At 49.8% G+C, this 26,926-nt stretch overlaps 10 protein-coding genes; 9 read left to right on the forward strand and 1 right to left on the reverse strand.

The window, feature by feature from the left end:
* Positions 1-608: 608 nt before the first annotated feature.
* On the forward strand, positions 609-4,486 carry FFUJ_02424 (related to nik-1 protein (Os-1p protein); the record flags this gene model as incomplete). XM_023574153.1 has 3 exons in its annotated part: positions 609-658; positions 758-3,760; positions 3,814-4,486. 3 exons carry the CDS (start codon positions 609-611, stop codon positions 4,484-4,486), a joined length of 3,726 nt encoding a protein of 1,241 aa, XP_023427562.1.
* Positions 4,487-4,986: 500 nt separating this feature from the next.
* Positions 4,987-6,300, forward strand: FFUJ_02425 (related to extracellular chitinase; the record flags this gene model as incomplete). XM_023574154.1 has 3 exons in its annotated part: positions 4,987-5,096; positions 5,146-5,460; positions 5,517-6,300. The coding sequence occupies 3 exons, from the start codon at positions 4,987-4,989 to the stop codon at positions 6,298-6,300; spliced, it is 1,209 nt and encodes a 402-aa protein (XP_023427563.1).
* Positions 6,301-7,084: 784 nt separating this feature from the next.
* On the forward strand, positions 7,085-8,347 carry FFUJ_02426 (related to glycerophosphoryl diester phosphodiesterase family protein; the record flags this gene model as incomplete). Its single annotated transcript, XM_023574155.1, has 1 exon — positions 7,085-8,347. The coding sequence occupies one exon, from the start codon at positions 7,085-7,087 to the stop codon at positions 8,345-8,347; it is 1,263 nt and encodes a 420-aa protein (XP_023427564.1).
* Positions 8,348-9,053: 706 nt separating this feature from the next.
* Positions 9,054-10,043, forward strand: FFUJ_02427 (uncharacterized protein; the record flags this gene model as incomplete). XM_023574156.1 has 2 exons in its annotated part: positions 9,054-9,122; positions 9,168-10,043. The coding sequence occupies 2 exons, from the start codon at positions 9,054-9,056 to the stop codon at positions 10,041-10,043; spliced, it is 945 nt and encodes a 314-aa protein (XP_023427565.1).
* Positions 10,044-10,993: 950 nt separating this feature from the next.
* Positions 10,994-12,517, forward strand: FFUJ_02428 (related to integral membrane protein PTH11; the record flags this gene model as incomplete). XM_023574157.1 has 6 exons in its annotated part: positions 10,994-11,198; positions 11,252-11,305; positions 11,361-11,434; positions 11,484-11,860; positions 11,911-12,006; positions 12,052-12,517. The coding sequence occupies 6 exons, from the start codon at positions 10,994-10,996 to the stop codon at positions 12,515-12,517; spliced, it is 1,272 nt and encodes a 423-aa protein (XP_023427566.1).
* Positions 12,518-13,879: 1,362 nt separating this feature from the next.
* Positions 13,880-14,412, forward strand: FFUJ_02429 (uncharacterized protein; the record flags this gene model as incomplete). XM_023574158.1 has 2 exons in its annotated part: positions 13,880-13,958; positions 14,021-14,412. 2 exons carry the CDS (start codon positions 13,880-13,882, stop codon positions 14,410-14,412), a joined length of 471 nt encoding a protein of 156 aa, XP_023427567.1.
* A 2,201-nt stretch (positions 14,413-16,613) lies between these two features.
* FFUJ_02430 (uncharacterized protein) lies at positions 16,614-19,187 on the forward strand (the record flags this gene model as incomplete). The annotated part of the gene is made up of 1 exon (XM_023574159.1): positions 16,614-19,187. One exon carries the CDS (start codon positions 16,614-16,616, stop codon positions 19,185-19,187), a length of 2,574 nt encoding a protein of 857 aa, XP_023427568.1.
* A 1,471-nt stretch (positions 19,188-20,658) lies between these two features.
* On the forward strand, positions 20,659-21,334 carry FFUJ_02431 (uncharacterized protein; the record flags this gene model as incomplete). XM_023574160.1 has 2 exons in its annotated part: positions 20,659-20,712; positions 20,771-21,334. The coding sequence occupies 2 exons, from the start codon at positions 20,659-20,661 to the stop codon at positions 21,332-21,334; spliced, it is 618 nt and encodes a 205-aa protein (XP_023427569.1).
* Positions 21,335-22,044: 710 nt separating this feature from the next.
* Positions 22,045-23,655, reverse strand: FFUJ_02432 (related to diphthamide synthesis protein DPH2; the record flags this gene model as incomplete). The annotated part of the gene is made up of 1 exon (XM_023574161.1): positions 22,045-23,655. One exon carries the CDS (start codon positions 23,653-23,655, stop codon positions 22,045-22,047), a length of 1,611 nt encoding a protein of 536 aa, XP_023427570.1.
* A 1,170-nt stretch (positions 23,656-24,825) lies between these two features.
* On the forward strand, positions 24,826-26,034 carry FFUJ_02433 (uncharacterized protein; the record flags this gene model as incomplete). The annotated part of the gene is made up of 1 exon (XM_023574163.1): positions 24,826-26,034. The coding sequence occupies one exon, from the start codon at positions 24,826-24,828 to the stop codon at positions 26,032-26,034; it is 1,209 nt and encodes a 402-aa protein (XP_023427571.1).
* Between the last annotated feature and the right edge of the window lie 892 nt (positions 26,035-26,926).

Raw genomic sequence — 26,926 nt, forward strand, 5'->3', positions numbered from 1 at the left:
TTGAACATGGGAAACTGCTATCAATTGGAGAGCGCGTATCATAAATTCGTCATTGATATCCTGTCCTTGCTTTTTCTTTCCAAGCGCGTGCTATGTATGCAAGCAGCGTAGATTTATTTCCCTTCATGCTTTATAAGGTGGTCTTGAAATTAAGAGCACCCGATGACCTTGAGTTTATGCGTGCCTGACTCGGTCAGATGCCCATAAAATCTTATCCATGAGATGAGAGGCCGGAGGTTTCATGGCAAATCGATCGATCTCTCTGTCGCTATTAACGGAACTCAGGCGGTAGATCTCCACGGGTAAGCACCCGGGTGGCTCCACTATAAGTTGTTGGTTTTAGGGCAGTTAGAGGGCAAAGCGGGGTGGCGATAGGTCAAGACTCGAGTGGAAGGACGGTCTAGAATCTAGACGTGGACGAGTCGGAGTGCGATGGAGGGATCCTTAAGTAATCTTGCCAATATCTAGCTAAATTCTCAAGGGCAGGTCACTATGTTTTAAACCAGTCTTGTTAAACCACAAACCCCCCAACCTCGTCCGACGATCTGTTCCCCCTGCCGAGGCTGCTTGCTTGCTTGCATGGGCTAAGCACGTTACAGCTGTCGATCATGACTGGTAACAAGGTCTCCGAATCAACTCGCGAACGGGAGATATTCAAGTATGACCTTGCACCATTTCTCACCCTCACTCTCGTCGCATCTTCATCCTCTGCTATCAATTGAAGCTCGTCAAACGGACTCATCTAACAAATACCCAGATATGACTCGGTCCTTCTCGCCAACTCTATTCGCAATGATGTCGCAAACCTTATTCCGTCGTCTTCGTTGCGACCATGCTCGGATCCTGCCATGACAGCTCTAGCCCAGGTGGCTCTCTTGAGACTTGGTGCCTCTCGAGCCATGATCTCGCTGTTTGACTGTCAACACCAGCATATTATTGCCGAAGCTACACCTGCGCTTCGCATATCTGCTCACGCAAATCCTCCTAGTTCTGGTTCCGATAGCCTCTGGCTTTGTGGTACTGCAATACCTCGAAGCTATGGCATTTGTGATCATGTATTGGTACCTCCCGAGTCTGGTGGACCACAGCAAGCGTCGTTAGCTTCGGAGCTCCCGGTCACAGTGATAAGCAACCTCGGCGAAAATGAAAAGTATCGCGATATATGGTACTACAAAACACGGCCAGAGCATCGGTTCTACGCAGGAGTACCCATAAGAACCCGCCGAGGTATCAACATCGGCGTCTTCTGTATTCTCGACAACGAGCCGCGGGAGACACTTGACGAAGCATCACTCCAAGTTATGCGAGATGTTTCAGCATCTATCCTGGGTCAAATGGAACTGACACGATCTGGAGATGGCCGGCGTCCTGGCGAGCGCATGGTTCGCGGTTTGGGGAGCTATGTGGAGGGGAAGACGACCATGTCAGGATGGCAGAACAGTTTAGCTCATGCCTTCAATACCGATGCAAGCACAGAAGAAGGCTCTCTCAACCAGACGCAACAGAAGATCCAGAATCAGAGGGATAATGCCGCTGCCGCTGCCGACACGGAGAGCATATCCACGCCAGATACTTTTGTGCTTGAAAGCCCCAGTCAGAACAGGTCGACAAGTCCGTTTCATCCAACAGACAAGCCTGCTCATTCAGCTCCGACTGGAGAAGAATCGCGATCTCAGCAGCTGAACCAGATCTTCTCTAAAGCGGCAAACATACTACGCGAGTCGATTGAAGTTGAGGGGGTCCTGTTTTTGGATGCAGGTGTTGGCTCTTTTGCTGGCAGAATCCGGTCTGGTTCTTTACGGCGTAATTCAAGGACTCACCGTCGCCCTTCCTCCTCATCCTCATCTTCGTCCTCTCCAGGTAGAGGTAATAATTCAGTGTCATCCCCCCGGAATTCCGCAGACTCCTGGTCTTCAGGTGCTATGTGCCCTGTCCTTGGATTCTCTACGTCTGTGTCTTCCAGTATCAATGGTGAAGCCCCGTCAGGACGCAGTCGAACTATACCCGAACGACAGCTCCAGAAACTACTGCGTCGCTATCCAAAGGGCAAGATCTTTAATTTCGATGGCGACGGAGTGATGGGATCGAGCGATCCGACAAGCGAGGACTCGGCTATGGCTGCTTTCCAGGCCCAGAAAGCTCGGAGCATTCAAGAAGGGCAAAGGGGCGACAATCCAAAGTCGCGAAAGGTCAACGACCCGTATTCCCGGAAAAATGAAGGCATGGCTATTCGCGATGTCTTCCCAGGAGCACGCAGCGTTGCCTTCGTACCTCTATGGGATTCTCATAGAGAGCGCTGGTTTTCTGGGTGTTTTGTCTATACAATGACACCAACCCGCATCTTTACAGTCCAGGGGGAACTGAGCTACCTTGCCGCTTTCAGTGCAGTCATAATGGCAGACGTTGCTATGATGGAGAGTTCCATAGTATCCTTGGCGACGACGTCTTTACTCAGCTCCCTATCCCATGAACTCCGGTCCCCACTTCACGGCATTGTTCTGTGTGCCGAACTGTTGCGTGATACTGCACTAGATGTATTCCAGGGCGATGTATTGCGCTCCCTTGAGGTCTGCGGTCGTACACTTCTGGACACGATCAATCACTTGCTTGATTGGACACGCATCAACAACTTTGTCAAGGCACCCAGTGGACAGTCGCCGAACTCGGGGATTGCCTTCATGAGAGGCGCACAGTCCAATCAGAGAAGTAGGCCAACTGATGGAATGATGCATATCACTTCGAATCTGGATCTGGACATGTTGGTGGAAGAAGTCGTGGAGTGTATTCATGCGGGTCACACCTACCAACAACAATCACTCTCGCTTGTTCGCGATGATAGGCCGAATGAAGAGCTCAACCGTGATCCGCTTACCCGCCTTGATGGTATGGACGTTGCGGATAGTATCAAGGCTGGAGAAAAGATCAGCAACGGAACTGGCCCTGACACAGTCCTTGTGATGTTGGACATTGACCCAGCAGTAGATTGGGCATTCCATCTTGAGTCAGGGGCATTGAGGCGCATAATAATGAATCTTTGCGGCAATGCCCTCAAGTACACAAGACGTGGTTATGTCAAAGTTTCAGCCTACCAGGACCCTCCTGGTCAAAGCCGGTCAAGGGATCGAGTCGTTCATATCGATGTCACCGACACAGGAGCTGGCATCGGACAAGATTACCTCAACCACCGTCTGTTCGCTCCGTTCGCTCAAGAGAATATTCATTCTTCGGGCGCGGGCCTTGGCCTGAGTCTTGTGAGGAAATTTGTCAGAGCCCTCGGAGGCTCTATACATGTTCAAAGCAAGGTGGGCACAGGAACCCGCATCGCTGTAAAACTACCACTAGAAGCCGTCAGCGTTGATTCGACGGAAACAATGTCCGACCGCGAGGAGTTTCAGTCACAGGCCATCGAGTTGTCAGGTCTCCGCGTCTGCATCAACGGATTCACACCTTTCGGCGGAGGTGGCTCAGAAATTTCACGTTGGAATTCTAGGGAGTTTGACGAACGTGCTTTGCTGGAAAATGTCTGCCATGATTGGTTGCGTATGCAAGTCGTCGATTCCGTCCACAACATCGAGTATCTTCCTGACCTGATACTCTGTGACGAGTCTCACCTTGAAACAATAGCAAACCAACCTCGAGACGAGCTATCGTCCCCCGTTGTCGTGGTCTGTCGCAATGCAGCAGTCGCTCGATCGCTTGACAGGTCACATAGGTCACAGCGCAAGCTCAATTGGGGATTGTTCAGTTTCATATCGCGTCCGTGAGTCATCTGTTTGCTACTAGTTGTTCCTTACCGCTGACGTTGTTATCTAGTGTGGGACCGAGGAAACTTGCCAAAGCTTTTGTCCTCTGCTTCAGGCGCTGGATGAAATTACAAGCAACGGCTGCAGATCGTGCCAGTGTCTCGACAAGACTCGACGAGCCACCGACTGTATCAACGGCAGAAACAGATCTTGTCCAACGTGGGTCCCATGACAAGGACCGTGGCTATTTTGATATTGCCCCAACGCTGTCTCCTAAGAAGAGAAGGGCGCATTGGGATGACGATGACATACAGACTCCATTGCCATCAGTGTCCGCGATGCAAATACCCCCAACACCCCAAGACCAACGGTTCCTCCTGGTAGAAGACAATGCTATCAATATGAGGATCCTTCAAACGTACATGAAGAAGCTGGGTGTGGCGTACGACTCGGCCTCGGATGGACTACGAGCCCTGGAGTGTTACAAAGCTCAAGAAGGGTGTTACAAGTGTATTTTGATGGATATTTCCATGCCGGTCATGGATGGGTTTGAGGCTACACGACAAATTCGAGGGTTTGAGAAGGCGTCAGATTTGCCACGAAGGCATATTGTCGCCATATCTGGCCTCGCCTCTAAGGATGCACAGGAGGATGCTTTTGCGAACGGACTGGATCTGTTTCTCTCCAAACCAGTGCAGCTCAAGGAGCTCAGTCGGATTCTCAAGAGTCGAGGGCTGATTTAGACAGGACGGGGATATTGAAGGAAGGATACGAACAGGAAGCGAACACGATACCACGACTTTTTTTTTGGGGTCATTTTTGTAGATTTCTCTTGGAGGCTCTGGCGTTGGTGCGGTTTTATCCGCTGTATAATACAAGACCCAGGCATGGATTTGCAAGGGGGGGTCTTGTTGTGGCGTATGTTACTAGACAGAATAGAAGGCAGGCGCAAACGAGTTATTATCTGGGAGAAACTTCCATTGGGAAATAGGAAATACGAATTGATTTGAGCCAGAATGAAGAGGCATTAAAGTATCTTGTTTGTTGTTTTGTTTTTGTTGATGAATCAGGTTGAGAGTAGCACATAGGGCTTCTCCCATCTGAACATTGGCTGAGAAACATCCACTTCACTCATCTACACCTACAATGCATCTGCAGGTCAATTGAGCAAGTGCCACCTCCATCAGTGCCTTCTCCAGTCCAGCATAAAATAGACAACCTCCAACAATCACTTTTCTTCCAAATGCGCTTCATTCAAATGAATTTCCAATGGCATCTGCTATTTCTAGCGCTTGTGACTGCCACTGCCGTGTCTCAAGGCGAGCCATTCCGTTGCATTATGTATCTCACAGGGTAAGTAGCAAGTAGGAACTTCAGAACATTCCACTGACTGAGATTTTAGACAACATGATATTGTCCCATCAAAGAGCGAACTTCAAGATGTCTCGCATGTCATTCTGGCATTCATGCGATCCGAGACCTTCAATGTTGACAACAAACCTCAGGACTATCCGCTGTTCACCTCTGTTTCTGATGTCCGCAAAAGGTTCCCTGGCGGCACCAAAGTAATGATAGCGATCGGAGGATGGGGCGATACTCAGGGTTTCGAGGAAGCGGCCAAGAATGAAACCACGCGGAAGCGATGGGCGCGCCAGGTTGCGGCCATGGTCACTGTGACAGGCGCTGATGGCATCGACATTGACTGGGAGTACCCTGGGTGAGGAACATTGCAATCTTGGTCATTACTAGGTACATACTGACTGACTGCAACAGAGGCAACCGTGATGATTACAAGCAAATTCCCAACTCCCAGCGCGAATGGGAAATCAATGCATTTGTATCGCTCCTCCAGGAGTTGCGTGCTGCTATTGGTCCCGACAGACTTCTCTCAGCGGCTGTTCCGGGCAAAGAGGTCGATTTGATGGCCTTTACACCCACTACCGTGCCAAAGATCATGAAAGAAGTCGACTTCCTCAACATCATGACCTACGACCTGATGAACCGCAGAGATGTCGTGACCAAGCATCACAGCGGTGTCTCAGATTCTCAAGACTCAATCCAGCGTTATATCGACCGGGGCGCATCACCGGGTCAGCTCAATCTTGGGTTCGGATACTATGTCAAATGGTTCATGACCCAAGAATGCTCACAGGGAGGGCTTCTTGGGTGCCCTACTCAATTGCTTGAAGATCCCGAGACCGGAGCTGATCTGGGCAAGACAGGCGGCTTTAGCTGGCACGACGAGATTCCCCAGGAGGTATCTACATCTTTTGAACGCGCGAAAACAGCCGGAACGTATGATAAAGACGAAAGCTATTTTTACTGGGACGCGAAGGAGTGGCGATGGTGGACGTTTGACACTAAAAAGAGCATCCAGACAAAGTTCAGCCATGTCGTGCCGGAGCTCGGAGTTGGGGGAGTTTTTGCTTGGGGCATTGGAGAAGATGCGCCCTCATTTGAGCATTTCCAAGTCACGGCCGAGGAAGTTCGCAACATGCGGAACGGGCATGCAGTGGAGCACGACTCCATGGAAGATGGGAACAAGGATGAGTTGTAATGCGGCATACATACAAAAGCACAAGCAGGTGCTTGGCTACCTGGGTAGCTGTTGAGATGCTATGACAGCATGGCTTGCCCATGCATGCACATGCATGAATCGCCGACTTTCAATTGAACGGTTCGCCAACTTTATCGCTACACCTTCCAAAGATGCTCGATATTATCTCTCGACCAGGTTATGTTATGCGTGGCTATGGCAGGGGTTCAATTAAGCTAGGTTTCGGCAAATCACAAGGTCCATACTAAACACGCCTCTAGCTGAACGGTTCAGTGTAACGCTGCTAAGCTTATCCTTAGCTTCCCCCTCCAACGAAGCCCACGTCTCCTCCACACGTGCTTGTCAAAGATGCCCATCTCGTGCGGACTTGCCTACTGCTAGCTCCGGGGACCTTGTGCTCTTTGCAGAAGCTGGCCTGCAAGTGCTGTGATCTGCGATGTGATTGCTCAATTCGTCTCTTCTAGGCCGATAACCAACACCGAAGGTTCGACAAAAACCACATCCTGTAGGGGTGTTCTTCGTGAATGGGCTTGTTCCTGGGGATCCTGCGACGTCATCTCGGTGCATTGCCCAGATAGGTCTATCGGGCTGGGTATCAATGTGCAGTTCTATCGTCCATAAAGCCTGGTGAGCGCCCAGGTCGCATCGAGAAGTTTTGGTGTTTGGTCACGCCTCAGTCTCGATTAAGGCCTCAATTGCTGGTTCTCGCCAAGCCTTGCCGGTGTCTCTCATTCTGTTGAACCTGCTTGCTCCTCTGTCAATCAATTGACTTGTCCTGGTCGCCATGCGTTTCTCTACTCCTCTCGTTGCCGGCCTTGCGGTTGTCGGCCCTGCCGTGGCTGCTCCCAGCCCCAGCTATGGCGATAAGGAGTTGTTCAAGACTGTCAAGCCAATCAAGCAGATTGAGCTCGGCCCTCGACCCTACTACCTCGTCAACGACATGGACGAGGGTTCGCTGAAGAAGAAGCTTCAGTCGTGCTCGGAGAAACCTCAGAAGCCTTCCCAGTGGTCAATTGCCCACCGTGGCGGTGGTACTCTTCAGTTCCCTGAGCACTCTCTCGAGTCGAACCTGGCTGGCGCTCGAATGGGCGCTGGTATTCTTGAGTGCGATGTTGCGTTCACCAAGGATCGCCAGCTCGTGTGCCGACACTCTCAGTGCGATCTTCACTACACGACCAACATCGTCACGATCCCCGAGCTCAACAAGAAGTGCACCCAGCCTTTCAAGCCCGCCAAGGATGGCAAGCCTGCTTCTGCCAAGTGCTGCACCAGCGATATTACCCTCAAGGAGTTCAAGACTCTCTGCGCCAAGATGGAAGGCTTCAATGCCACTGCCACCAACGCTGCCGACTTCCTCCATGGTACTCCACCTTGGCGGACCGATCTATACGCCACTTGCGGTACAGTTCTGAGCAACAAGGAGCACATTCAGCTCACCAAGCGCCTTGGTCTGAAGCATACTCCTGAGCTCAAGACACCCGAGGTCAAGATGCCCTTCGACGGCGACTATACCCAGAAGAAGTACGCTCAGCAGCTCATCGACGAGCACAAGCAGGCTGGTGTCAAGCCTAGCGATGTTTATCTCCAGAGCTTCCTGTACGACGACATTCTGTACTGGCTCAAGGCCGAGCCTGAGTACGCTCGTCAAGCCATGTATCTCGATGAGACGGGCGACACACCAGAGACCTTTGAAAAGGCCGTTGCCAACCTCACCCGCTACAAGAAGGACGGCGTTCGCTATATCGCACCCCCTCTGCCTTATCTCGTCACACCTGGTAAGAACGGAAAGATCGTTCCCAGCGCGTATGCGAAGAAGGCGAATGAGCTCGGTCTCAAAATCATCACCTGGACCCTGGAGCGATCTGGTCCTCTGAAGAACGGCGCGGACGGCAACTATTACTATACTACTATTGCGAAGCTGATCAACAATGATGGTGATGTGTTTAACTTGTTGGATGTTTTCCGGGAGATTGGCGTCGCTGGCGTCTTCTCGGATTGGAGCTCGACTGTTACTTACTATGCCAACTGCTTCGGTCTTAAGCTCTAAGGATAGAATTAGAGGAGTAGAGGTTAAACTCTAGACAAATAAAAACGTTTGAGTCGATTTTATTGTTTATGTGAACAAGGTGTGGCGTGCGCTTCAGATAAGGTCTCAACGTAAACGGCGGTATAAAGGTTAAATCCGCCGCAACGGCTTATACATATCGACTTCATCTCATTAGTATCAAACATCTTCGAGATCCTGGACCTGATATCTTCATATATATCAGCATCTGTTAGAAACACTGAACGGCGAATGTTTCTTAATTGGGCAATGTCTGGATATGGCAATTCTCCACGACCCTAAACCTTCAGGGTAACTCTCCCCTGCCAATGACATGTTGCACTACTCAAATGCCAGTGACGAAGAGAAATCGAACACACCTCTGGGGCATGCATGTCCTTCTTATTGGTTATAAGTATTGTTAAGGTTGCAAGTTACCTATTTCTCGGAATATCGCCCCCATGAAGCTATGCCTGTCTTGCACCAAGGCGCTGTCTCTAGCTAATCCTTCGTTGTCATCAATGAACTATCTGGCAGGTCCCCCGGATTTTTGTCCTTTACCCCAGATTTTCAATGATGCTGTAATCTACAGTTGCATTGAAATGTGACTTGTCACGCCCGAATCCTCTCTATATCCTGTCTTGGAGGTATTGCATCTCTATCACAACGCATGTTGGTCTCAGTGGCGAGAGGCTGTCTATCGTCTGGGATGCATCTCTCGGTGATATACAGGAGGGAAGATGGACTGGTATACAGCCCCAAGGCAGTTCTAGTCATTGTATGTCAGTTCAATCACGAGCTTGGGTAACGCTGACCATTTCAGGCCACCTCTACTCTCGCTCTATACAATGCATGCGAGCTTCTCGCCTTGATCTTCACCACCTTTAAACAACATCATGGTCTTTACTTCTGGAGTCTTCTCTTGACCACTTTGGGCGTGTTTCCGTATGCTTTGGGATGGCTGTTTGGATACCTTGACATCCTGGGCACCGATGCGAGCAAGGCCATCGCGTCGCTCGGTTGGATCGTCCTAGTTAGTGGTCAGTCTGTGGTGCTGTACTCACGACTGCACCTGGTACTGAACAACATGAGAATACAGCGCGCTGTGCTATGGATGATTGTGGTCAACGGCACGATATGGCACACTACGCAGACAGCACTGCTATTCACGATTGGACCGAGCGTTGATGGCAACAATCCCACGCGCATATTCGTCGCCATCGAGAAAATTCAAATGACAATCTTTTGCGCGCAAGAGTTTGTCATCTCAGGACTGTACCTTTGGGGCACCATCGATATCCTACAGACATCACTAGGCAACAAGCAAAAGACAATGTGGTATCTCCTGATCATCAACCTCCTCATCGTAGCCATGGACATAGCTCTCCTCATCATCATGTACAAGGACCACTATACGATCGAGCAAGGCGTCAAACTGGTCATATACTCCACTAAACTGAAGCTTGAGTTCGCTGTCCTTGGAAAACTAGTTGACGTTGCGCAGAGTCGCGGAGGATCGAGTGTTTCGGAAACACATCCATCTCGCTTCATCGAGATGCACGCTCGGGGACATGGAAGAAGTGACAACTTCCCAGAAATAGTACACTTTGAGAACACGGCTGCACGGAGGATGGCCGATGATGAGGAGAGCATGCGCCATCTTTATGACGATGCCATCAAACAGATATACAAAGGCTGAGGCGTGACTAGCCAATCGCATCTTGACACTGGGTCTCTTGCAGGACGAGCGAGATTTGTCAGGAGAGAGGATGTTTGCATAAGCATCGGGGCAATTTAGCTGAGACGATGCTAAGCAGTGATTGTAAGAAGCTAGGCTGGGTATGTCCCCGCAGAATGTTCAGCCTTGAAGTGATCCATGCGTAGATTGTAAGCGAGTTCAGTTGTGACGATGATGCATGGTTCTAGAAGTGGTGAGATGTTGTGGGACAGTTGATCACATAGCGATTAGAGCCTACAAGGCATGATAACTGATGTGCAAGATTTGGTCACACAAACTGCAAGATCAAAGATATCAGATCTCATATCACAACCATCTCGAATATTCCCCGGCTGCGCGATGCGATACAATCCTTGTCGCTGATCTTCCACAGTGGATCATCACCAACTCTTCAACAATGCTTCTAGCTCTGCAACACATCCCAGATCACAAGATGGTCTGTCCTCAACTATACCGCCGTACTCCATAATGACCCAAAAAGGCGGTCTCGCCGGATGAAACCTGTTGTTTCGAAGGATTTGGTCGGGGCGTTTGTTGGATTGTGCTGGTTAGAGTATCATGTTATAGAAGGGAAGAAGGTCGCGTGTTGGAATGTTCACATGTTGATTATCTTCATTCTTGGCCTTGGTAACGTTCTTCTTTTGTTTTGAATTTATTAATCCTTTGCGTCTGGTGCGCGCTTATTCATAATTGTATTGATATCCTATTGTCGATTTGATATCGACGTATACAATAGGCTTGTAATATTCTCTCTTACCCCTTATTGTCGTCTCGAAACTCGATCTATTCTCGACACTCATTAATCGCCAAGACGAATCGCATCTATCACTCTCTTGAGTATCTCCAACAACCAACGAATCCGTCGGTCACAATAACGAGCGTGTTGATAATCCCAGGCCATCGAGGCTGCCATGTCCGCATTCCCCATAGTAGACGGCGTGACAGTCGCTATCCCACCACCAGAGGGTTATGTGGTCAACTTTGATCATCCCTTACAACGACATGCCATGGAGTCATATGTGATCTCAGGCATAGGCACAGCGCTCGCTTTCCTTTTCTTTTTCCAGTATTTATATGTCAAACTCTGGGTTTTACGTAAACCCGATGGCGAGACGGGTAAGACCCTTGCACCGATCTGTATTAAGTTGTCATCTGCTAAGAACAGGAAGCTTGCCTTGTAATTGCGTGGATCTTCTCCATAGCGGTTCAAGCTGTCTCTCTCAGTAAGTTTCCACTGAAACGTCCCCGGTAGACGAAACATTCGTTGAGTGGTATCAGGTTCATTCATCCTCGGGGTAACAGGCGTACATGCCTGGGAACTCCCCCTCGAAAAGTTCAACGAAGGGAATCAGGTAAGATCCCTCGTAAGCCTTAGCGGACATATTGCTAACAACGCCCAAGCTCGCCTTCATATCTCCCATCCTATACGCAGTATGCACTGCCTGCTCCAAGATGGCGCTAGCGCTATTCTACCGACGGCTGTCACCGCAGCGGTGGTGGAAATGGAGCGTGTGTGGCGTCTTTTTCCTCGTTGCTGGCTATAACTTGGCCGTCCTGCTCGTGGTTCTGTTCGGGTGTACGCCGTTCAAGAAAAGTTGGGATCTCACGATACTCGAAGGCTCATGCGTGGATCGAGGAGCAGTGTACATCTGCACAGCGAGCCTGGGCATTCTTTCAGATCTCATCCTTCTCATCATGCCATTACCGATGATTCTGCAACTGCAGATGCCGCCACGACAAAAGGCCGGACTTGTTGTATTGTTTGTCATTGGTTCTGCGTAGGTGATTCTCCATTGAGGGAGCTGGCACTTGCTAACTGATGAGACAGAACACTTGTAACGTCTGTGGTTCGGCTAGTACTACTGGTTCCGATAGTTAATGCAAACGACTACACGTGGGTTCTCTCCAGTGCAGTGGTTTGGATGTGAGTACGACTCGACCCTAGTATGGCAGTGACTAACAAGCCCAGCTTTGTCGAGGCCAACCTCTTGATAATATGCGCGTCGCTGACGACGCTTCGTCGTTTCTTCATCCATGTCGCACCCAAATTCATCGGCGAACGTGGGTCATCAGTTCAATACTCCGCAACCAGTAAAGGAACACGACAACATCCATTCCAGACGATAGGGAGCATTAGAAACAAAGCCCGGAAGGATAGACTCGGCGTTCAGATTGAGGATCCTGGTTTCGACCTCAAGACAATCGTCCAGGCGCAGCCCGTGACGACCGAAGTCACGGCATATGAGACAGACGAACAGCCAGAACAGATGATACGGCACCTGCGGAGACAAGAGTCATTGAATAAGTTTGGGGCTCAGACTCAGACTCAGACTCAGACTCAGATGTGGGATCCTCGCAACAGCAGCGATGATGAGGAGCGGGCGATTGTTCAGACGACAACGGTGACAGTTGTATACGGGCCAAGGACTGAATGAATGAGACTGAGAGTGAGACTGAGGCGCTTATTATTTATTAGCATGTTCCAGATATACAATTATTTGTCTCGCCTGTGGCCTGGTGACGGTTAATGCATTCGTCAAGATGTGAGATGGTGTTGGCCAATCGTATTCCGAGAAGCGTAAAATATGCATCTTCTGTCAGATGATTTGAAACAGATCTCTGCCAAGACTGAAACACGTCTGCTCTCAATTGCCGGGCCAAGTTAGAGTTGAACTGACTGACTGACAGTGACTGTACAGGGATGTTTAGTTCCTTTGACTCAACTGCAGCAGCCGCCGACAGAGAGAAAAGAGAAGAGACGTCTTGGGTCTACCGGTTTCAGCTGCCCAGCCAAGGCAGTGCATTCATCAGCCAAGCATTCACTGAATCAAAGCGCTTATTGCTATAGCTCCCGGGGGGGGGGTCCGACGGGTGGAAAAGAAAGAAAGAAAGAAAGAAAGAAAAGTCGTGCGCGTCACAAGCTCTTGTCGTTAATACGATGAGATGATGCTCTTTAACATTACATTTCGCCCAGAACCAGCTAAGGAATGTGACTGTGAATGTGAACAAAGTCTCGTATTCGGGATATTCACTGAATTATGCACTGATGAGCCTTGAGCTGAGCCTTGTTCAGCCACTAGATGACATCACGCGCCCTGTAAGTGTGTAGGTACGCGCTAGGAAACCCTGCATCAAAACGTCAGATGTCTGGGTCTTAGCACCACGTCATTCGTGAGACCGCTCTTGGGGGAGCAGGAAAAGCTCCATGAGCCACTCAAACGTCGTCGTCAGTGCAGATCTCGAGACATCCACTTCACTTCTGTCTGCCCTTGATTGGCCTGGGCTGCCTCTTTTTTGTCAAGGGAAAGCTTCGCGCTTGGCTTGGCTTGGCTTGGCTTGGCTTGACTGTAGGTGACTGCCGAATACGCCCAATTCACTGACGTAGAGGTTCTTCGCTGTAGGTCGGTACATACTGGTAGTAGCTGTTAACGCTGGCAACGGCTGAACTGAACTGGGCTGGGCTGGCCTCGATCTTGGCTTGGCCTGTTGGGTTGGATTTGGTTTGGTGTGGTCTGGGTTGGGTTCAAGTGTCTTGTCTTGTCTTGCCTTGAATGGGCCCATCCATGACTGACACTGTCCGTCATTGACCCTTCATTCTTCTCTTTCCAGACTGAACCCGAAGCTGCCGCCCGTAGATTTAAATGCTATATCCCCCTGCTGGACCCCTCCTCTTGTTGGCGATCACATTTCTTCTTCACTCACCTCACTCACCTCACTCAACTCTACTGATCTGAACTACTCAGCAGCACATCATCTCTATCAACACCTACAATCCGATAGATCGCTCATCTTTCATCATGGCCATGGGCATCATCACCATCATTCACGCCGTCCTGGCAGTCTTTCTCATCATCGAGTTGGGCCTCACCGCATACCGTAAGTGCCGAAACTCTCTGCCTCCATTCTTCAATGAGCTATCTCATCTAACAATCCCACAGTCGTCGATGCTACTAGTACTTGGTGGTCTGACTCGCCTGCTTCGGTGTCATTCCTGCTCTTCTGCGTCGTTTGGTCCATCCTCATACTCCTCTACCTCGCTTTGACGCCTCTCTTCGCTCCTCGTTTGTACCACAGCATGGTCGCTCTCGGTGTTCTCGCCCTTACCACGTTGTTCTGGTTCGCCGGCGCTACCGCTCTCGCTGCTCACATCGGTGTTCCTAAATGTCACGGCATCACAGTCTGCCAATGCGCTCAGGCCGCCGTTGCTTTTGGTTACTTCATTTGGGCCATCTTCACTGGCTTGACCATCATGGAGGCTCTTGCTTTCATGCGATCGCGCGGTCACTCTGCTCACGCCGATACCAAGCCCGGTCACCACTCTGGTGTCTAAACGATTGAGGATGTAATGAGTTGAAGGGATGGATAACGTAACTTTGAAATGGAGTGGCGGTGGTTGGATTTGTCTTTGGTTTTGATTATTTTTTTATGCGACACGGCCGCAAGATACCCTTCAGGAACTGACTGGCTCGTCAGAAGCGCCCGATTATACGATTACTTTTTGTACAATTTATGGTGTATTTGTACCAGCCTTATGGTTGAGAAAACAACTGTCATTGATTACCTATTCTATATCATGCTCCCACTGTTCAAATTTTCATGTTCTTGATTGAAGGTCGTCATCAACACGCGATTAGAGATAAACTTGATCTACATGTGCATCTAACGCTTATTCCCATCCCATGCCGGGAGTCACCGGCTATGGCTGCCGAGCTTAATGTGTTTCCTCCACTTTACGTCATTCTACTTGGCTCCGCGAAGCCACCAGAAGTTGGTGGTGTCCATGTCAATCAAGAAGGGATGCTCACAGCATGATCTCATACCTCGACCTTGGACAGTTTATTACGTCCTCGAAGAGAATTAATCATAATGAGAACCATCCTTACAGTGGTGAACAATTAAACATTGCATCATTATCACCAATATTGACGACATCCATATCGAACAAGGGGCCTTGATCATGTATAGGGTAAACAATGATGGCCCATCTGCTGCGCCTGACAGCTCAACGTTGAGCTTGTCTCCAGTCAGATACTTATTAGTGCATCCGATAAATATTGCCATGAATGCAGACTCGGTATTGTAGGGTCAAGGTTGATCAGACAGCTTGACTAGGCTCTGGCCCTCATATCAATGACAATTAATCTTGGCAAACTGACACAGTCAACGCCATGATCCTTTTGGCGGCCGGAACAATTATCCTTACCTCGGCTTTACTTCCTTTTCAGCACAAGGCTTGTATCCTTCAATATCTCTAGACACATCCACCTGGTTTAGTGCACTCTTATCTGTCTTCCATCCCATCTGATAAGGACCTTGTCAACGCGGGGGGAATGTGGGCTATAGTGACCCGAGAACCGAGACCCTGGGCGATTTGTCTGACCCATTACAAACCACACTCAATGCCAGCACTCGACCTCGACCACGACTCGTTATCAAAAGATATCTTCGCCTCTCCACGTGAAAGGAAAAGCAATAAGATTTGATCGTCCGCTCATCATGGGGCCCGAGCGACGGCTCCCGCATGAGCGATGTCACTCTCTTCAGGACGCGTTATTCCCCTTGTAGCAGTCCCTTGATGAGTGAGCTGACAGCGTGGGTATACAATTTATACCTAGACTGCTTTTCGTCGTGGTGCTGCTATTCTTATCAGCGATATCATGGTGTTGATAGGCCGTGCTGGGATTATCGGCATGGATGCTTATCAGTCGCCTTCCGCCAAGAGGCTTTTGGGATATGATGATTTGCAGGAGAACGACATGGTTTTCCTGGACTCGGAGATGCTTTTTAATGATAGATCATGAATCACTCGTTTCATGGCGTTTTGCTGCCCTGCCTGATCTTTGTTGTGAGAGAAAAGAGATGACACGATCGTGGCTCAAGCCTCTCCGGACTTGACGCGGACTCAGCATATCTCAGAAAGAGCCTCAACGCATGGCATCTTTCAACAAGCCCTCTCTATCTAATATACCTCTCACGCTCTCTCTTGTATGCCGAACATTCCGGCTTCGGCTCATTTCTACCGCCGTCAACTACCTCTGCGCTAGGGAAGCCTGCGCATATCAGCGGTAGCCAAAACTAAAACTCCAAGAGTTGCGGGCGTAGCCCATACTCAACTGCCCAGTTGACAGCGTAGTATCGCACGTCTGCGGCCGTCCCCTTGTAAGAGCTCTGAGGGATCTAGACCTCTCCGCGACGGCTTTGATGCTGTTTTTGAACTTTACATGTCAGTTTCTCTTTCTGGTCCAAATGTCCTTGCTTGGCTAATAATCCTTGATCAGAACTTTCGTTGCTTTTCTTTTCAATGTTCTGGTTCCCTCCTTTACGTCTTCCTATGAGACTTGGACACAACCCTTCCGCGAGCACACACACCACACTCATGGCCAATTACTTCATAATTGAGAGAAGACTAGCTACTAGACGCCATTTTCATTTACTATAGACTCATCTTAGACTCTGGCTTTTGTGTTTCCCCCAAAACGTCTCAACAGCCAATCCGCCACTTACATCCTCATCGACTTCCCTTCACACAAAATGTCGGCACGAAGCGCATACGCGCGCAAGAAAACAACGCAAGCGAAGAACAAGGACCCTGTCATACATGGGCGCGCTCAATCTGTAGCCACTTCATCAAGTGGTGAAGAGCTTTTTACTGACCATTCGATACCACCCAATATCCCAACCCCCATTGCGGCTCGATTTCCGCATCAACTACCGCCAAATGTCTCGATACCGATGGGAAGTAGGGGAGGAAGATCAATGATGTCGCCAGATTGGAATCGGGATGCGTATACGAGCAATCAATATGCCGAGGAATGGGTTCATAACAAACCGAGGAGAGCGACAGTGCCAGACGAGTATGGGACTATTGAGAGGAGTGGACTACGAACGATGCTCGACAAGCGAAGCGACGATGTACGAAAGACAATAGCAAAGACATTCGCATTCCGAAAGAAGGAGAAGGAGGAGGAACCGATCGATCAAGACAGCAATGGAAGCCGACCAAGCGTGGAAACACTGCAACCGACCGTCATGCCGAGTCCCAGTCCCAACGAGAGCAGCGGCTGGGACTCACAATCTGTGGCTCGAACAGATACGACCCTGACGTCGACATCTTCTTATGCAACTTCCCAAAGCCAGATGCCATTGACGCCAACATCACAGCTCTCATTTGGGCTACCTCCCGTTGGACCACCACCGACCACCAAACTGCCTCCTATTCCACAGGTACCTACTGCACCACCACCGCAGATCAGGCGCTGGTGTGGGGGAGGACGACCTATCACCAAGTGGAACAAGCTTCGAAAAGACCCTGAGCTCTGGGATCCTAATGGAGATGTTCTGATCTACCTTGGAAAGAAAGGCCAGAGCTTGCCCTCGATGCGCGTGTCTTCTCATATCATTGAGGCGATCAACAGTCGACATCTCATTTCTCTTCTGGATGAGGGTCTGATTGATGGATATACGCATTCTCCCACTTCACCAAACACCGAATCTTATGGAAGAAAACTGGGCCAAGAATTCCGAAATTCACCACTAACACCACCTGCATCTGGACGCACCAGCATTGGAGATATGGGAGGACAAGTTCTTTATGAGATGCATTTCCCGCCTCCGCAGAACATGAAGACCATCGATCAACTCCGTCATCAGCTCACCACGCGCAACTTCTTTGCCATGCTGCTCAACGCCTCGATGGTGGGCCTGTCGCTTCACGAGGCTCTATCTGATCTTCATGTTAGATTGGATAGCTATATGCCCCCAAATAACGACAACGTGGGCCAATTAGTAAGGTATCTCTATAACCGAGATCTCGACGACGTACGAAATAATCCTGCCTTGGCGGTGTCACTCCTTATATGGTCGGAAGAACCGGATGTGCGGTGGGAGGAAGGATGGAGGGAGTGCTTCGCGCATTGCGTAGGCATGTTTGATCTCGTGCAGAAGTACAAGGACTTCAAACAGATAAACACAAACACGAGAAAACTTATGGAGATGGCGAGTCACGAGATGCAGTATCGGGTCCAGGCTGCAGAGGAACGATTGGCTGGCTTCAGGTACCAAGACATCTGGGCCTTCACACCCAGTACGGGATCGGAGATGAGGGCGATTGAGAGGTTGAAGGACATGCTGTTACGGCATTTTGAACAGGAATACGGATCATGGCCGCCATCACAGTCCGATACCCGATCTGGCCGATCCGTCGGCTCCTCAAGACCCGAAACCTGGTTGACTCGGACCTTGGCTGTGAAGCTCCAAAAGGACTTTGGAGAGCTTTACGATTGCATGGTCGACAGAGATATCGTTTGGGGTTCGCTGGAGATACAGTTTGGAAGCAGATTGATGATGATGTCAAAGAGCAAGAGGAGGGCGATTGACGCCGACACGAGAGAGATGCATATGACGGATATGCTTATCGACTTTGATAACAAGCATCGGTTCCCTCACATTCCTCATCCGTTTCCTTTACTGCCAGAATCGACCTCAGCTGCTGGTTCATTCCGAAGAGGCATTACAAAGACTCGAGGCGACCAAATGAGCGCGTTGGAGGAGAGGATACGACTTGCTTATACTGAAAATACCGGCTTCGATGAGCCGGAGATCAAACTCGCTGATGCTTTTGAGCGCTTCGAGAAGACCGATGACATTGGAGACTTAGATCCCGCTACGGCAAGGCGTAGTCGCTGGATCCTTATATACGGAATCCTTCAATCACTAGCCTCTGTGTCGGTTGACGATGAGAAGGTGCAGTACAACGACAAGGTCGATTATCACTTATGCCCGAGGCTGGAGGGAGCAAAGATACCGCCATGGAAGCGAGGTATGAGCGACGGCGTTGGCCAAGGAGCGCATGAAAGGTCGTATTGCTGGGTCGCAGAGACAGAACGAGTTACTGAGAGTGACGAGTATGGAGACGACGTTGATATGAGCCTGATCAATGATTTCCCGATTCAGCTAAACTCGCCCGGCGCCGCGGAGGACCGAAACACGGCGTCGGGTGGGTCACTCGGCACGGGCTTCATCAGCCCAAGAGTTCGAGAGAGGATGCGGAGGAACCGAGAGAATGAGAGTCCTGTAACGACGGACTACGGATGCACGTACACTTAATTAATTAATACCTTTTGATGAAAAAAGACAGACGATTTATGAGAAATTGGGCCCCGCTGTACTAAGTAAGACCAGATCGTACCTGTTGATCACGATGCCCAGCCACCGATTTAAAGCATGGGCGAGTATCCGTACCCGCTGTTTCAATGCTGATCTATGCGGATCTGCCGAAATAAGAGGACATCACTGAACTACCAGTTCGCATGCCGGTTGATCTCTGCACTCTGAAACGTAAGTACAGGAAAACGTGCGGGACGGCCCAGGGCGCCATGCATAAGGCGTGATGCATGCTGTACTCAGATTGTCTTGTGTTCCTGAGTTAAGCGACCATGGCGATGGGGATGCATGACTTGCCAGCCACCGAATCTGCGACAGATGTTGACTAGGGGTTTTTCGTTATTGGTTGGCTGGTTATTCTCGTTTTGGTTGTAACTCTCTTGCTGGCTGATACCCAGCCAACCTGTTTTCTGTATTTATTGCCATTTTGGGCGTGTATGAGCTTACCAGCCTCTTCAATTCTGATGACGTCGCAACACGAAAAGGGTCTCGACTCGTATCCCTTGCTGTTATTCTCTTGGCTAAATTGATAGAGACCGAATGTGTGTGTCTTGTCCTGATTTGCAATACAATTGATCTGGGTCAATCTTCAATTGCTTGCCTGCTTGAGTGCTTGCATTGCTAGTGCAAGTCTACGTCATGCTCCAATTTCGGCATGGCCGGTCAAAATCGAAGCTGAGCATCAACAGCTGCAATTAAAAGTCTGGGGGAACGGACGACAAACTAACGGAGATGATCACTCCTTGCCTGCCGAGAGACTAAACAGTGCATAAACCTTTCATCTCCATTTTCAGGCTCGAGATGCTTCACACCGAAAAACTCGTGAACCCGACGGCCCTAGAAGAAACCAGTCTCCAGGTCGCTAAACTTACAAGGGTCTAGAGCCAAAAGGTCCCCTACCCTCTAACGGCCCAACCACTAACATCCTGCACCTACAGGGGTGGCCTTTACAAGGGTTATCCCACCCATTTCTGCTTTCTCTGGGCGTGCGTGGTCCTGCGCCATCTATTTCTCGAGCACCAACCACCTTGAATCGTGGGTTTTTCTGGGCAAGACCAAGGATGGGAACAAGTTTGGATGGATGATTGCTGCCGTTGCTGCTGCTTGCCTTTGCATTCGTAGGAGCTACAAAATAGAGGTTTCTTCCCACACACCCTCCCTCCCTCCATTCTTTCTCTCATTCCTCCATCTATCACCAACCTGTCTTGACTTGACTCAGTCTGAAAGCGTTACTTGTATCTATCTATTGCTTGAGTTATCGTCTCACTCAAGCAGCATCTTACAAGTCCCCCGCGCACGTCATCTCTCTCAGCTCCCCGCTCTCCTTGAGCGCATTACACCCCATCTTATCATCTGCGACTGTCGTGCGATATTATTCAAGATAGAGCTGCATAAGTTGTTCAAGACCGCCAAGATGTTTTTCGCAATGTTCTTTGTCTTCTTTCGGATCCTTCAGATCCTCACTCTGGTAGGTAGCGGGAATGCAAATACGCCATGGAGATCGCAGTCTAACAGACAATCAATAGATCCCCTGCATGGGTATGCTGGCCTGGTTCGTCGATGGATTCGTCAAGCAAAACGCCCTGACTCCCGATTCAATCCTCATTCTCTTCATTGTCTCGGTTCTCGCGCTTGCTTGGGCAATCTTCACCCTCTTCAGCTACCACCGCTCTTCGACAAACGCCCACTTTGTCGCATTCGTTGATGCCCTGTTCTTCGGCGCCTTCATTGCCGCCGTTTACTACCTGCGCTATGTGAGCGACACCGACTGTGTTAGCATTCGACGTGGCGACGACTGGGACCTCTCCGCTGGCGATGTAAGGGTCATTGGCCCCAGCTATGACCTCGTCAACAACAAGCCATGCTCCATGCTCAAGGCCTGCTGGGCATTTGGCATTATGAACGTCATCTTCTTTGCCGTTACCTCTGTTGTCGCTTTCATGCATGGCGGACACATGAGTGCCTATGACCGCAGCCACTCTTCTCGCCGTTCTTACCACTCCAGCCGCCACAGCCACCGAAGCCGCTCCCGCTCTGGCTCTCGCTACAGCAGCCGTAGCCGCCCTCACTCTCGACGTGTCTACGTTTAGGAGCCTTATCCCGCTACTGCGATTCGTAGGAAGCACAGACTTAAAAAACGAGTAATCCGGGGGACACCGCCAGTTTGCTTCTCTCGGCAATGCATCCATGCTCCACTGCAACGTATGCCCAAGTACCACAATACCTTGGCCCAATGACCCGCGAGATTGCAGCCTCGCCAGCTTTTCCGTTTGTCCTATGGCACTAGATAGGGGCGCTCGAGTAACAACACATCGTGCTCTGCGCCAGGGATCCAATCCTTTTTCGCCCCATGAAAGACTGCGCATGGGGAATATGATGGGAAAGGGTCAAGAGACCGACCCTGTTACGATCGCCGCAAGGAAAGCGGCCTCATGCATTATGACTTCTCCTAGAACATATTTCTTATTCTTTGGATGGAAACGTATGGACTGACGACGACCAACATGATACAATGTTGATGACGTTTCTTTGTCTCTTATGCTTCGGGTATGGATAACGAAGCTCAGGTAAGGGAAGGGCTAGGATTAGATACGGGTATGCCGCAGCATAGGCCCTGGAGGCTGCTTCGGTGGATGAGTCTATTGTATATAATATGACTTCACTGTTACATGAGCGACGAAAAGAACAACGAGCGTGTTGCCCCATAATATATCTTTGAACCATGAATATTCGCCTTTTGCTTTTGTCTACATCCCAACGCCGTGTTATGCTAAATGGTATCACTTTTTGTAACCTTGCCTCAGTGTTTGTCCGATTCTCCAACTTGATAGCCTCGAGCAACACCACTTCGACCCTCCTCGACTAATGTGCTAGCTTCATTGTCGAAATCGGTGCCCAAGCCTTGCCACGTGCGACCAGAGCGAAGAAATTCAGCACCTGGACTCGCGACACCATTGATACTCGCCAATTCTCCAACGCTGCGCTTGATAAGAGCATCATTCTGCTTGGCTGTACCGGCGGGACCGTCGCCAATCACCTCTGTAGTGTTGGTGGCAGAGGGGCCGCTGCGAACTGGAAGTCTCATAGGTCGGCTTGATGAGATGAGCTTACCCGTCCGCATGTCAAACTCGGGAGGAGCAGATTCTTCTCCTTCAACGCCCCCAGCGACATCGTCAAACTGATCCTCTTCTAGGACGGCAGCGTCCTTGGACTCGTTGACCGCATCTTGAGGCTTGTCGTTAAGTCCAAGCTTCTCGATACCACCCCACCACTCGCCGCCCCAGACCCGTTCATCCTCGCTCATAAGCGCAACCTCAAGCTCAAACGGTGTGATGACTGGTCTCCAGTATCCAGCATCATCTTCTACCAAGCCGCTCTCCCAACATCCGACCACAACCCAACCCTCAATCTCAGCAAAGTTAGCCAGCTTCGCCGGGTTGAGCTTTCCTACGACAATGGTATAACTCTTCTTGTCTGCACGAGCGATCTTCTCCCGCAGGGTATTGATTGAGCTAAGGTAGTTGGCTACTGAAAGTGTATTCACAAGGATGCCAATTACACCGGCGGAAGCCAGCGACAGCACCTTCGCAAATCGACGTCGAAGGAGACCTGCGGTGCGGATAGTGGGGTTCTCGAGTGTTGAAGACGGCGTCGCAAGGACGTGTAATGAGGTGAATCGTGAGTATAGAGCGAGAAGGAGCGCAGAGGGCGGGTCGGAGATGTGGATGATCGAGTAAGCCTTCCAATGTTCGTCATCATGAGCTTCATCGGAAAGGATCTTGCGGTTGGGTATCAAGGCGGCTGGGTCGCGTGTTACTGCCGTGGAAACAACATTGTTATAGCCTTCGTCTTTGAGAAGTGAAACCACTTTGTCAACGTGATTCTGATATGTCAGATCGGCCATTATGACCAACTTGACACTCTTGTCGCTGAACTCTTTCTTGATTTCCTCCAATGTCACGTTGTAATCGAGATCGTGTGTGGTGTAAACGTATATCGCAGGGAGGTGACTTGTAGGGCTAAGACACGTTCGGCCGTAATGGACTACCACATCTGCTGATACATGCTCTGCAGCTATCTCGTCCACACAGCAGGCGCTGTAACTGCTATCCGCAAGAACGTATATTCTCCTCTCAGCCTTGCCCTCTTCCTGCGCATCATGTGCGCTGAGTGCCTTCGATAGAGCCTCTACAACCCGAGGAGCGTCTACCAGCATAAAGTCCGGAAACTGTAAGCCGATGCGCCTCCATCCTCCAGCGCGGATCTCATCGGCTGTGCGAACAACCTCGTACGTTTCGCGGAGGGCATCATCGGAGAGTGTGGATTTGGGGATAGAGTCGGCGGCGGGAACTTCAAGGATGTGGTCATCGGGAGTCGAGAGGACGGGAGGGGCCGAGAGATCGGACGCCATCGCGGCAGAAGGATGAGGGTATGGATTGGATGTGAAGTTTTTTGAAGGTTGGTGATGATAATATTTTGGTGGGGGTTTGGTGATGGAGGGGAGCGGGTGTCAATGCGGGGTCATGGTGTGGATTTTGGCATTTGAAGAGTAAACCATTTACGAGTAGAGATGTTGCGATAGAAGTAACAAAGTAATCCGTAAATCGATGTAAATTATCATGTTAGGCGACGAAAGGAAACTCAGAACCTTGTTCCTAAATTGAAAAAAGATTTAGGTAACACAGTTAAAAAGCCCTTGGTATGGACTGTATGATGGAGTATATCTCCCGTTTTGGGTTATTGACTCTGCTCGAAGCAATCTGATTGGCTCCACGACATCCAAATCACGAACGAATCAAGCAACCCGTCAATGTAATCACCGCTACTCATCAGCTGGGGAATGAAGAACTCGTGAGTATACGAAATGCCTAATTTGTCGAAGTTCATAAATCCCAGAATTTTTTCATATCAAGACATGACTCGGTTGCCTCTTGAACCTGATAGCAGAGTGGCCGTCTTGACTCTTTGGCGTGTATCCTCGTCGTCTGCTTGCTCACGAATTCATGGAGGTGCAAATCACATCCCCTGGTGAGCAAGTAAAGGATGTGCTGTGTACACAAGGTGACGTTGATCAACTATGATGCATTGGTTTACTGATTCTTCAGGGCAAGATCCGCACTTAATAAGGACCAAGCGCGCATGTGAAAAACAGACGCAAGTATTAAGCCTCTTGATTGTGACAAACTGCCGATTAAGGTTTCCAACCTCGGGCTACTCCCGTCGTGATGCCCGTAAGGAACTGCCGAACAATATGACGGAGAATATGTACAAAGAAAACTTCCGATTCTCATATGATTGTAACTTCCGAGTCGTGAATAACAGAACTGAAGTTACAGTCGTTGTCTCGTCTACCCCGGTCATGTCTCGATTAGGAAATCCGTGTACCCAGTTGGGTAATCAGTGTATGCATCGTCGGTGAGAAATAAAATACTACGATGCTGTTAGTCGACATCCACAGCATGTAGTGAGCCACTCCTAGGTTTATATAAGAAATTCGTGTGACTTTGAGTGCGTAAGCAATGCTAAGTATATCTTATATAACGGCATCTGCCGACCTTTCTTTCCCTCTTCAACACAAAACATGACTATGGACGACTCATCACATCAACATCACTTTCTCGAAGGCAAAACCATCATCATCGCTGGCGGTGGTGTTTCTGGTTCAGCATTCGCTGTTGGATTACGCAAATTATGGAATCCCCAGTTCAAAGAGCCCAAGATCATCATCTACGACCGCGATTCGCCCGACGTAAGCGCTCAACGTGAAGGCTACACATTATCTCTTACCGGATACGACCCCTCGGGAGGTCTCATTGCCCTAAAGAGACTCGGACTTATTGACCAAATTGTAGACAATGCTGTGTCTGGGCTCAATGGAGAGGGAGCATTCAAAATCTGGGGACCTAATTGGCATGAACACGCAAGCTTCCGCCACGAGCCAATCGAAGAGCTGCCATCTCCCAGCGTTAGGATAGCACGCAAGGATCTCCGGAAGGTCCTCCACGATAACCTCCGGCCGGAAAACTCGGTACAGTGGAACTCACGCTGCATCTCAGCCAGGCAAACGGACCAAGGACGAGTGCGGGTTCAAGTCGCGAGTGGACAACCCGGCAATGAGACGATCACCGAGGAAGAGTGTGACCTGCTTATTGCCGCTGATGGAGCGAATAGCAAACTCCGAGGATACCTTAGACCCAGTGACAACCTTGAATATGCCGGTGCAATTCTCCGAGGTGGTATTGCTCGATTTGACGGAACTCCTCCAGCGCCCATCGACAAAGACTGGGGGTTTATGCTCTCAGGAACCGGCATTTCCTGCTTCTTTTCTCCAGTCGACAAGAACAGCGTTGTCTGGGGCGTCGGTAATCTCGAAAGTGAGGAAATCCCTAGACTAGATCTCAAGAACGACGAAATGGTACAAGGAGTTATAAATCGCAGTCTTGATCTTGGGAACAAGTTCCAGGATCCTTTCAGAGACATTGTGAAAAGGACAGATACAAAGACCGTCTTCGCCATCAACGCAAAGGACAAGAAGGCGTTCACTCATGACGATATTGACAAGATGGGCGTTATTTTCATTGGCGATGCTAACCATGCTGTGACACCCTTTGCTGGTTGTGGAGCGAACCTGGCGTTATGCGATGCGTGGGATCTGGCAGAGGCTTTATGTATGAACGGTTCATTAGGGAAGGGCATATCAGCGTATGATGAACGGTCTGAACCACGGGCGAGAGGGATCCTGGAGCGAGCGCGTGAGAAGTTAAAGTCAGGGCATAAGGGGAGATTGTAGTTTTCATAAGATATTTCATCTTGAGCCTGATATTAGATAATTATCTTTATTTATGACGCTTGCTATAAGTGAATCCGAGTAGATGAGTATATTGAAAGATTGAAGACTCAAGTCATAATAGATCTTGGGAAACAGATAATGTCGAGCAGAACACAGAGTTTAGGTGACATAAATAATAAACTCGAGTCAATAGTCCACGGTAGTATGTCAAAGTCCTAGAAGTCCTCTCGGTTGTCTAAGTACCGCATAGGAGGCTACTTAGGCTGCATTAGACACCTCTGAGAGAAATTGAAGTCTCATTCCTTATCCAAGTATCCCCCCTTTCTCGTTGAGAAATGGCCTAACAACTAGATGAAGACGTTATAGACCTATTAAGTTGCGTATGTCACTACAGAGGGCGCAGGTTCAGGGGAGGAAGGCTTTGATGAGATTACAGAAGAAGCTCCCGAGCCTGGAATGCTTGGTCTCATGTAGTGGCACTATGAGGCATCGTGGGAGAAAAGGAATGTGCTGGTCTCCTGGAAACTGCGCTGATGGGGGCGGAACCATTGCTGACCGGAGTACTCGCTACCTCCAGGTTCTTGGGGTGCCTGGGGCCTATTTTTCCCACAATCACGATACTTTCGGAGGTCTCAAGCAGGCCGTAGTCAACAGTAGCCTGGTGTACCTATAGAAGGCCACCCTGACACCCAAGTGTGACTCGTCCTCCAAGGCATCTGCGGCGACACTGTGTTGGCTCCGATAGCCACCTTGTTACGCCCGGCGATTGACCAGCCTTTTTAAATGCCATCAGGGCTGGGAAAATCGGCTCGGGCCGTACCTAGGGTAGATTGGCGAGGAGTTACTAGAAATGGCTGTTGTCAGCCCTGACAAGGTGGATTTAGGCTTCATG

The sequence above is a fragment of the Fusarium fujikuroi genome, chromosome FFUJ_chr03 (genome assembly GCF_900079805.1).
Source record: "Fusarium fujikuroi IMI 58289 draft genome, chromosome FFUJ_chr03".
Lineage (NCBI taxonomy): Eukaryota > Fungi > Ascomycota > Sordariomycetes > Hypocreales > Nectriaceae > Fusarium > Fusarium fujikuroi.